At 34.2% G+C, this 12734-nt stretch overlaps 1 protein-coding gene across 1 annotated transcript in view; it reads left to right on the forward strand.

Annotated features, from left to right (window-relative positions):
• The window catches only part of LOC127544326 (phospholipid-transporting ATPase ABCA3-like), a 225225-nt gene that overhangs the window by 70906 nt on the left and 141585 nt on the right, over positions 1-12734 (forward strand). The window contains exons 9-10 of the mRNA XM_051970919.1: positions 10676-10857; positions 12221-12361. Of these exons, the coding sequence (XP_051826879.1) occupies positions 10676-10857; positions 12221-12361 (323 nt within the window). The remainder of the gene's footprint in view (positions 1-10675; positions 10858-12220; positions 12362-12734) is intronic.

Below are 12734 nucleotides of genomic sequence, written 5' to 3' on the forward strand. Positions count from 1 at the left end.
ATAATATTGGAGTTAGTTGTTCTTTAAATGTTTGGTATAATTCACACGTAAATCCATCTGGTCCTGGGAATTTTTTTTAGGGAGTTGAATAATAGTTCTATTTCTTTTTCCAAAATAGGACTATCTTATTTAAGTAATTTATTTCCTCTTCTGTTAATCTGGGCAATCTATATTTTTGAAAGTATTCCTTCATTTCACTTAGGTTTTCAAATTTATTGGCATAAAGTTGGGCAAAGTAACTCTTAGTAATTGCTCCAATTTTTTTCTTCATTGGTGGATAGTTCTCCCTTTTCATTTTTGAAACAATTTTATTTTCCTCTTTCCTTTTTCTAATCAAATTAACTAAAGCTTTATCTATTTTGTTGTTTTTTTCATAAAACATCTCTTAGTTTTATTAATTAAATAGTTTTTTAGTTTCAATTTTACTGATCTCTCCTTTTATTTTTAGAATTTCAAGTTTGCTATTTGATTGGGGGATTTTAATTTATTCTTTTTCTAGCTTCTTAGTTGCAAACCCAATTCATTGACTTTTCTTTCTCTGTTTTTTGCAAGTAAGCATCTAGAGATATAAAATTTCCCCTTATTACTGTTTTGGCTCTATCCCACAAATTTGGTATGTTATCTCATTATTGTCATTCTCTTGGATGAAATTATATCAATTGTGTCTATGATTTGCCATTTCACTCATTCATTCTTTAGGATGAAATTATTTAGTTTCCAATTACTTTTTGGTCTATTTTCCCCTGGATTTTTATTGGATGTAATATTTATTGCATCATGATCTGAAAAAATGCATTTAATATTTCTGCCTTTCTGCATTTGATTTTGAGGTCTTTATGTCCTAATATATAGTCAGTTTTTGTATAGGTTCCATGAACTGCCAGGAAGAAAGTGTATTCCTTTTTGTCTCCATTCAATTTTTTCCAAAGATTTATTATTATCTAGCTTTTCTAGTATTCTATTTACCAAGATATAGTTTCTTTCCTTATCTCTTTTAATTAGATCAATTTTTGCTTTTGCTTGATCTGAGATCAGGATGGGTACTCCTGCTTTTTTTACTTCACTTGAAGCATAATAGATTCTGCTCCAGCCTTTTACCTTTACTCTGTATGTGTCATTCTGCTTTAAATGTGTTTCTTGTAAACAACATATTGTAGGATTCTGATTTTTAATCCAGTCTACTATCTGCTTATGTTTTATGGGAGAGTTCACTCCATTCACATTTACAGTTAAAACTACTAATTCTGTATTTCCTGCCATCTTATTAACCCCAAATTATACTTTGTTCTTTCTTTTTCCCCTTTCCCTCCTCCCCAGCATTTTACTTAGGAGCACTACTTGCCTCAAGCAGTCCTCCTCCTTTAGAGACCCTCCCCCTTTCTTATATCTTTCCCTTACTATTTCTGTTTTCCCTTCTATTTAGCCTTTTTTGCCTTCTATAAGATGAGAAAAGTTTCTCAATAAAAGCAAATATATTTAATATTCTTTTTTTGAGACAAATCTGATGAGAGTAAGATTCACACACTACTCATCACCCGACTTTCTTTCCCTTGATTATTATAGGTTTTCTTTATCTCTTCCTGAGATGTGATTTCCCTCATTGTACCTCCACTTTCCCTTTTTTTTCTATTACAATCCCCTTCTTTCGTACTGCTTGTAATATTTTTTCCAAAAGTATTAGAAAATACTTTTTCCAAGAGTTCTGAAATTTAGGCATGATATTCCTTGGGGTTTTAATTTTGGGGTCTCTTTCAGAAGGCATTTGGTGAATTCTTTCAATGATCATTTTCCCTTCTGATTCCATGACATCCTGGCAGTTCTCTTTGATGATTTCCTGAAAAATAGTGTCTAAGCTCTTTTTCTCATCATGAATTTCAGGGAGTCCAATAATGCTTATAGATTGTCGCATCCTAGATCTATTTTCCAGGTTAGTTCTTTTCCCAATTAGGTATTTTACATTTTTCTATTTTTTTCTTTTCTTTTCTTTTCTTTTTTTTTTTTTTTTTTTTTTTTGGTTTTGCTGATTCTTGTTGTCTCATTGAGTCATTCATTTCCATTTGTTCAGTTCTGAATTTTAGTAAATTTTCTTCATTTACTTTTTTTACTTCTTTTTGTATTTGTCCAATTTAATTTTTAAATGAGTTGTTTTGTTCTATTTTGTTTCCATTTCATGAATTTGGTTTTTTAGGAGTTATTTTCTTTTTCCATTTCACAAATTCTGTTTTTTAAGGAGTTATTTTCATTTTCTGTTTCACAAATTCTGTTTTTCTGGGAGTTGCTTTCTTTTTCTGTTTTATCAAATCTATCTTTTAGTGAGTAATATGCCTTTTCCAAACCCTCTTGCAAAGTTTTCATTTCCTTTTCCCATTTTTCTTCTAGCTCCCTTTTAAGATCCTTTTTAATTTCTTCTAGAAGAGCTTTGTGTGATCAGATTATATCATCTTTTGGGCCTTCATCTGGAGACAATCTGCCTTTAGTTTCCTCAGGGTTTGATATCTGTTGTTCTTTCACCATAGAAGCTGTCTGTTATCAAAGTTCTCTTTACTTTTTTACTCATTAAAAAAAAAAAGTTAAGGTCTGCTCTTAGGGGAAGGGAGGTTTACCAAACTTCCTCCACAAGTAGCAGCTTCCTCTAGATGTGGCTGCTGCTGCACTGAGTCAGTGCTGACTCACTCCTAATGCTGGGTGGACATGATCAGGTCTGTGAGATTCTGGCATTTTGGGGCTCACTCTTTACCTTTGTGTTTGTGTTGGACATTTTTTAACTTTTCTGCCAATATACTGGCTTGCAGCTAAAGCAGTGTAGCCAATACTGCTGCTTTAGATTCCTTCCTCTAGATTCTCTGCCATGTGGAATCTGCACTGCAGAGTCCACACTGCCCAGGGTCTGTGCTGGCATCTGTGCTCAGCCTGCTTGTACTTGACTGCCTCCCTCCCGTTTCCTATTGAAACAGACCTTTTCTGGTCTGTTTCCTCCCCATAGATTCTCCACCACATGGAGTCTGCATACTGCCCTGGGACTCTGAGCTGTCTGCACTGATATTTGTGCTCAGCTGCTTGCACTGGCTCCCTCCCTCCCCTTTCTGATTGAAACAGACTTTTTCTGGTGATCTTCAAAATTATCTTCTGCTGGTAATTTGTTGGACTCCCAATATTTGTGGGGTTCTGCCAGTCCAGAGCTAATTCAGAGGCTGGATTGGCTAATTAGTCTGAGGGTTGTAGCAGAAGGTCAGAAAGAAACCTGTGTGGTCTCCGCCATCTTGGCTCTACCCCTGAAAGTCCTCTGATCCTTTCTTATAAAATAATAATATTCCATTACGTTCACATACCATAACTTATTCAGCTATTCTTCAACTGATAGACATCCATTCTGTGTCCAGTTCCTTGCCCCTACAACAGAGACTGATACAAATATTTTTTGCACATATGGATCTTTTCTCCTCCTTTATTACTTCCTTGAGATACAGACTTAGTAGAGACACTGTTGCAGGGGTCCTCAAACTTCTAGGGGTCCAGTTCACTGTCCCTCAGACTGTTGAAGGGCCGGACTATAGTAAAAACAAAAACTTTGTTTTGTGGGCCTTTAAATAAAGAAACTTCATAGCTCTAGATGAGGGGGATAATCATCCTCAGCTACCACATCTGGCCCACAGGCCATAGTTTGAGGACCCCTGCATTGTTGGGTCAAAAGGTATGTACAATTTCATAGCCCTTTGGGCACAGTTCCAAATTGCTCTCCAGAGTGGTTAGATCATTTCACAATTCCACCAACAATGCAGCAATATCCCGGTTTTCCAACATCCCCTTCCATCATTTATCATTTTTCCTATCATCTTAGCCAATCTGAGAGGTGAAATGGTACCCCACAGTTGTCTTAATTTACATTTCTCTACTTGATAGTGATTTAGTGAAGAGAACTAGGAGATCATTGTACACGGCACCAACAGAATTATATGACAATCAATTCTGGTGGATGTGACTCTTTCCACCAATGAGATGATTGAGGCCAGTTTCAATGATCTCATCATGAAGAGAGCCATCTACACCCAGAGAGAGAACTGTGGGAACTGAGAATGATCATAACATAACATTCTCATTCTTTTTGTTGTTGGTATGCATTTTGTTTTCTTATTCATTTTCTTTCCTTTTAGATCTGATCTTTCTTGTGCCGCAAGATAATTGTACAAATATGTTTGCATATATTGGATTTAACATATATTTTAACATGTATAACATATATTGGATTACTTACCATCTAGGGAAGGGGGGGATAGGGGTAGGAGAGGAAAATTTGGAACACAAGGCTATGCAAGGATCAATGTTGAAAAATTATCCATGCATATGTTTTGAAAATAAAAAGCTTTAATAATAAAAAACAAATAAATAAAATTTTTAAAATATTTTAAAAATTAGTAATTTAGAACATTTTTTCATATGACTAGAAATTGCTTTAATTTCTTTATCTAAAAATTTCCTATTCCTATCTTTTGACCATTTATCTAATGGGGAATGGCTCATTTTCTTATAAACCTTTTCTTATACACCTTTGAAATATATAATATAATAAATAATATTTGAAATATTTCCTTTGAAACCAAACAGTAATAACAAAAATAAAGATGTTTGTATTGTCTTCCAATAAATAATATATATGAATAGTATCTTAAACTTTGTAATACCAAATGAAAATGGGCTGATTTCAGCAATATAAAAAAACAAAGAATTGAAAGAAATCAATCTCAATAAACAAACATTTATTAAATACTGGGACTCATGGTATGTTCTATAGGATATTACAACAAAAAATGAAACAATCTTTAATCTCAAGAGTAGAGAATTTATATACATATAAATAGAGAAATGGGGACTATGATTTGGAGCTATGATTTCAACCATATAGGAGTGTCCTAGGTGAGGAAATTCACATCTACCAATGCAGTTGATTATCTTTTCTGCAACTTAGAGCCTTATACAGTAGTCTTGCTTAAAGCTAGAGACATCTAGATGGCTCTGTGAATAGAGCACTGAATCTTAGGAGTAAGTGAATTTAAATTTGATCTCAGACACTTGCTAGCTGTGTGACCCAGGGCAATTTACTCAATCTCTTTGCCTTAATCCACTAGAAAAGGAAATGGCAAACTCCAGTATTCTTGCCAAGGAAATCTTATGGACAGTATGGTCCCCAAGATCCTGAAGAGTCAGACAACAGATCAAGAAGTCTAGAGCACCAAGTTAAGTGATTTCCTCAGAGTCCCACAGATAATTATCATCTTGTTTTCTAGCCACTGTGCCACTTTGTCTCTCATACATATTCATATATAGTATATACCAGTCAAATCCCAGTATGGAGTTCATGAAAAAGGTAACTAGCAGATTGTATATTAGTGTTTCTCTAATCTCAATTGTCTTCTAATCCTATCCAGGATTATCACCAGCAGCTTCAGCTATTTAAGTATCATGTTGCCTTCCTGCAAAGAAGTATACCCAGATCTAGAACTCCTGACTTTTAAACTCATTCTCTTTTAAGTCTTTTTTTAGTTCTAAGGGAAAAAGGTCTTAAGGTATGAACCAAATATATCTGAACTCTGGAATATTATTAAAATAGCAGGCATTTTTCTTATCAGATCTAGTTGATAAGCCCAAAAATATTTTTAATTACATTTTGCTTTTTCAGTTAGCAAAAATTATTTTCTCTCCATTTTATTCTCTTTCCCCTGTTTTAAAAAACCTTCTAGTATTTTAATGTAGTCAAGTAAAACAAATTTCCTCTCAAATCCATCTCCTCTATGTTGGGTCAACAGGATATTTTATTGTCATCTCCCTAGAATCATAGTTAGTCATTATGTTGATCAGAATTCTTGTCTTTCAAAGTTGTTTGTTTTTACAATGATGTTCTTACTGTATAAATGGTTCTTTTGGTTCTCTTCGCTTCACTGTGCATCAATACATACAAATCTTAACAGGTTTCTTTAAAACTATCTCTGTTATCATTTATTATAGCAAATTGTATTTCCATTACATTCATATACCCATAATTTATTTAATCATTCCCCAACTGATTAGCACCCTTTTAGTTTCCAATTCTTTGAGTTCACAAAGAAGAGCTTTTATAAACATTTTGGTATACATGAGTTCTTTTTCCTCTTTCTTTGATTAGGGTTAAGGACATAGACCTAGTAGTACAATTTAGTAACTTATTGGACATTGTTTCAAATTGTTTTTCAGAATAGATAGACCAATTACAATTCTGCCAACTCTATGTTAATGTGCCTGTTTTTCAGAAGCTTCTCTCACTTCATCATTTTTCTTTTTTCTCATTTTTGGCAATATCATGAGTTTGATATGGCATCTCCAACTTATTTTAATTCACATTTCTCTAATTCTTAGTGATTTAGGATCATTTTTCATATAGTTATTAACAACTTAAATTTCTTCCCTTGAAAACTACAAATAAAATTTTACAGTTAAATTTCTCTGATCTAAGTCCTCATTTCTTATATAGAGAGAACTAAGCCAAATTCAACAGCCATTCATTCCCCAGTTGATAGATAATTAGGAATATTAACAGACAGTTTTCCAAAGAATAAATCAAAGTTATCAATAATCATATGAAAAAAGTGTTCTATATCGCTAATGATTAGGGAAATGCAAATTACAACAGTTCATATCTATCAAATTGAGTAACAGGACAGGAAAAGACAATGACAAATGACAAATGCTGGAATAGCTTCAATAAAACACTGTTGGTGGAGTTGTGAACTAGTCCAACCATTTTGGAAAACAAGGTCTATAGCCCAAAGAGATAACTAAAATAAATAAATAAATAAATGAATAAAAAACAGAAAAGAAAAGGACCTATACGTGCAAAAATATTCATAGTGGCTTTTTTATAGTGGCAAAGAATTGGACATTAAGGGGATGTTTAGCAACTAAGGAATGACTAAACAAGTCGCAGTTTATGGTCGTGATATGAGAAATGATGAAGAGGATGGTTTCAGAAAAATCTGGAAACATGTGAATTGATACAAAGCGAACTGAAAAGAACCAGAAGAACATTATATACTCTTACAGCAATATTGTAATGATGATCAACTGTGAAATACTTAACTCTGATAAATACACTGATTCCTAACAGTTCCAAAGTACCCACACACACACAAAAAAAATGCTATCCACCTTCAGAGAAAGAACTGATGAAGTCTGAGTGCAGATGGAAGCATACTTTTTTCACTATTTTTCTTACCTTTTTTTTTTCAGGAGGGGTGACATGGCTAACATGGAAATTTGTTTTCCATGACGTCACATATATAATTGATATCTTTTTCCTTTCTTCTCAAAAGATTGAGGAGGGGCTGGAGGAGAATTGGGAACTCAAAAATGTTTAAGTTGAATATTAAAAATTAATTTTAAAAAAAGAAAACAAAATCTCTTATTCATATTCTTTGGCCATTTATCAATTGGGGGACTGACTCCTGTTTTATAAATTTGAATCCTTATATATTTTTGGAATGAGACTTATCAGAGAAACTTTATATAAGGATGTTTTCTCTCCCCTCTCTCCCCCGCATTTACTTGCTTTCTTCTAATTTTAGGTGCTTTGGTCTTTCTTGTTCAAAACCCTTTTAATTTTATGCCCTCGAAAATGTCCCATTTTATCTAATAGACTTTATTGGTCATGAAGTTTTGCCATATCTGTTAATCTGGAAAATTATTTTTTCCTTGTTTATTTAGTTTATCATTTTACCTCCTATGTTTAAATTATTTACCCATTTGGAACATATCTTGTTAAAACATTGTGAGATGTTGGTGTAAATCTAATTTCTGAAAAACTGCTTTCAGATTTTCTTAGTATTTAGGGGTTGGTTTGTTTATTTTTTCCCAAATAGCAAGTTCTTACTCTAGTAAGTGGAGTCTTGTAGTGTTCTTCTTTTTTTCTAAAATATGATGGTTCTCTGGGAGCAGGTTTCTGGGGGGGGGGGGTGGCTTCTGGAGGCAGCCTTAGTTTCAGTTCAATGTAATAATCACCTCAAATGCAGCCAGCTGATAAAAGTTCAGTCTTTTATTGTCTCTTTCAAAATAGCCCGGTTAGTTTTCTTAGAGGCCTATCTCCCTCCTTGGTTCCAAGAGCTCTTGCAGCTTGTCTTTTGTTGTCTCCAGCTCCCTCTGAATCTCCAGTTCTACTCATCTCAACTGACCTCTGGCTATATATGATATCTTAAAGGTGTGAACCCAAAGGTTGACTCCTTCTCTGAGAGAGCAGGATTGTGGGAGGTGTAAACTTGTGACTCTCATACTGAATCCTGAAATCTCCCTAAACTTGTGAACTAATGTGTGAGCTAATGTGTGAACTCTCAAAGGTGTAAACATAAGCATTGTTTCTATCAATTCCATTGAGTTAACACTTTGGAAGGATTCTTACAGAGTCTCTATCAGATTGTTTTGTAGGATAGTTTAAAATGCACCAAAATGACAAATATCATTCTGAATATGGGAATCCAAGAGGCCCACTGAGATGACTGCCCCCTGCTTTAGCTGCAACAGGACGTTAAGAGATTGTGCTGGATTCAAGTCTCCTGGAAAGCCTCAAATATAATAAGCACATATAATATAATATGGCACATAATAAGCATTTAACAGATGCATATTGACTGACACATATGTACTCCTCCCTTTCCTTGAGCAGATAACTAACAGGAAGTAACTTTATAGCCTTCAGACAAGAAAATGATGAGTTCCTAATGTCTTCAGGCCCATCTGGTATATTTCTGACCAGAGCATTTACAAATTTCTGGTTATCATCTTTTATAGTTCTGCACCCTTTTAAATCTATGACAGGATGTTTCTTAGGGGAGCTAAGCTTAGCTAAAACCTTTCATATTTCATCTTTATCCTAAGTCCTTCCAATTGATTTTTTCAAATCTATATAATCTTGATATCAGCTAAATTTTCCCCTGTATTCCTCCCTTTCTCTTCAGGGATAACTATCTCATGTATCAAAGAATTTTTTAAAATAACGTGTAAGAAGAAATAGAGAAAAAAATAGCAAAACCTATCAATAAAGAAAAGAAACAAAGAAAAATCCTATAGTATATACCTTAAAGGAATGGTAGAGGGAGGTGTCTTCTCTTCTCTTTGAGATCTTAACACTTTTGTGGTCTTCTTGATACTTTCTTCTTTCTAGATTTTCATAACATTTATTTTTCCTGGTTATCCTCTGACCATTCCTTCTTAGTTTCTTTTGTAGGATCTGCATCCAGATCACACTTACTAACTTTGGGGATCCTCCAAGATCCTGTCCTGGACCCACTTCTCCTTGCATACTATTTCACTTGATGATTTTCTTAGTTTCCATGGTGTCAGTTATCATCTCTATGAAGATGCTTAGAAGATCTATTTGATCACCTTTAACTAACTCCTCTCCTACACTTCAGTCACTCTCTAAATGCCTTTTGTATATCTTGAATTGAATGTCTTGTAGACAACACACACAAAAAATGAAATTTCATTATCTTTCTTCAAAAATCCTTCCTCTTCCTAATTTACCTGTAGCTGTTGAATCACCATTTTCTCAGTCACCTATGCTCACAACCTGCATATCCTCAAGGAGTTTTTCATTTTTTCTTTTTCATATCTAATTTGTTAAATCCTGTCATCTCTCCCTTTGAAACATCTCTTGTATATACCTTCTGCTCTCTAATGACACTGCCACTACCCTAGTGTAAGCCCTCATCACCTTTCACCTTGACTATTGTAGTGGCTGCTGTTTGTTCTCCTTGGCTCAAGTCTTTCCCACCCCAGTTCATTCTCCCACTCAGTTATCAGATTAATCTTCCTAAAGTGGAACATGTCAACTCCCTTCCCCATGTTTAGTAAATTCTAGTTTTATTTATTTTAGCGTCTCATTTAGTTTTCTGAATTGTTCAATTCCCTTTCCTTTAAGACAGTACTTTGTACCTATAGTGATTTTTGTTTAATACGCTTTAAGATAACCCTCTTCCCATGGTTTTTTGCCTCCTTTACCTTGACTTTAACTCTCTTCCTATTTGTCAAACTTTCCCCTCCCAACCTAACTTGGGGATTTCTTTTTTATTTATTATTATTTATCTAAATCTTTCTCTCCCCGCCCCCCCTTATTTCTCAATAACAGGCACAGAGAAAACAATACAACATTACCAGAAAATAGTAATGATCCTATGGCTTTAAAGTGTTATTCTTTGCCTTCATTACCTGTATTCCTTAAATATCATAGAAATGATGTTATAGGAGTGTGTTCTCTCCATTGATATGCATTGCCCATGTATCTCCTTTTTGTAGAGCTTTGACCATACATGTTCCCTATATTTGAGACCCCTTTTCATGTTTACTTTTCCCATTGATGATTTTTATGTTTGATGGAAAGTGTACCTAAGCTTTATGGTGGAGATAATTTATATATATTACTACACTATTTCATTAAACACCTTTGCTTTGAACTAATTGTTAAAAGTAAACATATTATTGGGGCTTGTGAACTATAATTTTAAATAGAAATGGTCCCACACAGTACTTAAGCCAGGATAAACTTTGTGGAATCAGTTGCTAGGTATATACTTTTCCCTCCCACCGTGTTTGGTGCACTGAAAAAGTTCAAAGTCAGTATAAAATATAGGATAACTTTGTCTTTTGTGTTTTGCAGGGATAGGCATGCAATGGAAAGAGTTTATGTCACCTGTTAATGTAAATGATAACTTCACTTTAGGACATGTGATATTAATGCTACTATATGACTCTATTTTTTATGGTTTGGTGGCCTGGTATATAGAAGCTCTGTTTCCTGGAGAATATGGTATGCCCCAGCCCTGGTATTTCTTCTTGCTGGTGAGTTTATGCTGCTTTTCTTCAGATTAACCTCGATTATTGCTGTTTTATAGAAGAGGGAACTTCAAGATTCCTGTGTTTTCATGTTACCCTGATACCAAGCTTTAAGAAGCAATTGCAAGATTACAGATTGTGTCTTTACCATGTTACTCCATGATTACCTCTGTTTTAGTTTTTTCTTACTGTTATGTAATTGACTCAATTTATCATACTGGTCATGTAAACAAAACATATAACCTACATCTCTAAGTAGTGTAACTGCAGGCCCCCATCTCAACAGCTGCAAATAAATTCTCTCTTCTTTCATTTTTCCCTGTCTGAGAAATCATGAGTAAGGAGGACTGAAGTTATTCTATTGACTTCCTGATGAAGGAGGTTACATATTTAGGAATTTATAGAGATACAAACTGACTCCTCATATAAACAGAACTAAACAGAATAATAGGATATCATGGAATATAAACATTGAGAATATTATTAAGTTGAAAAAATATATTTTAAGACCTTTTACTTTCTCCACAACTCAGAATCCATAACAACAACCAAGATAGCCTCCATGCTGCTCCCCTCTTACCATTTACCTAGGGCAATTACAACAAAGCCCTTTCCCTCTTCTGCTCCCCAGCTTTGCTAGACTGCAATCAACTCCACAGCCTTCAAGCCTGTTTAGGCCATAAATCATTGTGCTGTAGGAAAAGAGCCACCAGTCTGATTCTGTTTGACTGAAGAAAAAACCCAAGCCTTATCTTATTAAAAAGTATTGAACTTTAAGTCAGGAGATTTGTTTCAAATCCTGGCCCAATATTTTTGATTTTGGGAAAGTCACTTGAGCTTTGTAACTTTGAAGTTTTTCTTTATTAAAATGAAGATAAAAAGTTATATCAGGAGCAGCCAGATGTGGTTCAGTGAATAGAGGTATCAGCCATGGAATTAGGAAGACTTGAGTTCATATTTGATTTCAGATACTTCCTAAGCCTGTGACCCTGATCAGGTCACTTAACCCTGATTGCCTTAAAAAAAAAAAAAAAAAAAAAAAGTTAAACTATGTAACTCACAAAGTTGTATTCTTCAAGAAAAGAAACTTGGTCTAGCTTAAAGATTCCTCCATCTTTCTTTCATTTTGGAGTTTATTCTGGAGTTACCACATTTTCATCATTAATTTTTGGATAAGAAAATGTTTGTTAAATGTCTTCAAGACTGAAGTCACTAGGTCAGTTAGCTGCAGAATTTAGTATCTCAATTTAATCCAGCATCATTGATCCTAAGTAGAAAAAAAAGTGCAAAACTGTGGTATTCTCAACAGTACTGTGACATTGTCAGTTAGTGCTCATTTTAGTAATTGTGTTTTGATTTTATACCATAGCCTTCCTACTGGGTGCAGAAGCCAAGAATGATTTTAAAAGAAAAGGAGGAGGAAGATCTTGAGAAATCTCCACAGCATGAATTCTTTGAGTCTGACCCTACAGACCTGCAAGTAGGAATAAAGATAAAAAATTTGTCCAAGGTATTGTCCTACTGGTTTCCATTCTAGTTAGGACTAAGATTTGGTTTAGAATTTTACATTTTTCTCTTTTATACTTTAGGGCACTTGAATTTAGTAAAGACTTAAACATCAGGTCTTATTTAATAACATGTCTAATTCAGTTTATTTGCAGAGGTTGTTAAAACTTGGACTCTTAGATCTGTTTTACCCTGCAGGAAAGAAGGGTATACAAAGAGGAAGAGTGGGAGAAGGGAGGAGTGTCAAAGTGTCAGAGGCAAAACACTTTTAAAGAGGGAAAGGGTGAAAGGAGAGAAAATAAAATAAATGAGAAAGGGGAATATGGTTAGGAATAATAATTGTGAAAAGAATATAGAAGCCAAGTTTCTCTGATAAA

Source organism: Antechinus flavipes, chromosome 1 (assembly GCF_016432865.1).
Source record: "Antechinus flavipes isolate AdamAnt ecotype Samford, QLD, Australia chromosome 1, AdamAnt_v2, whole genome shotgun sequence".
Lineage (NCBI taxonomy): Eukaryota > Metazoa > Chordata > Mammalia > Dasyuromorphia > Dasyuridae > Antechinus > Antechinus flavipes.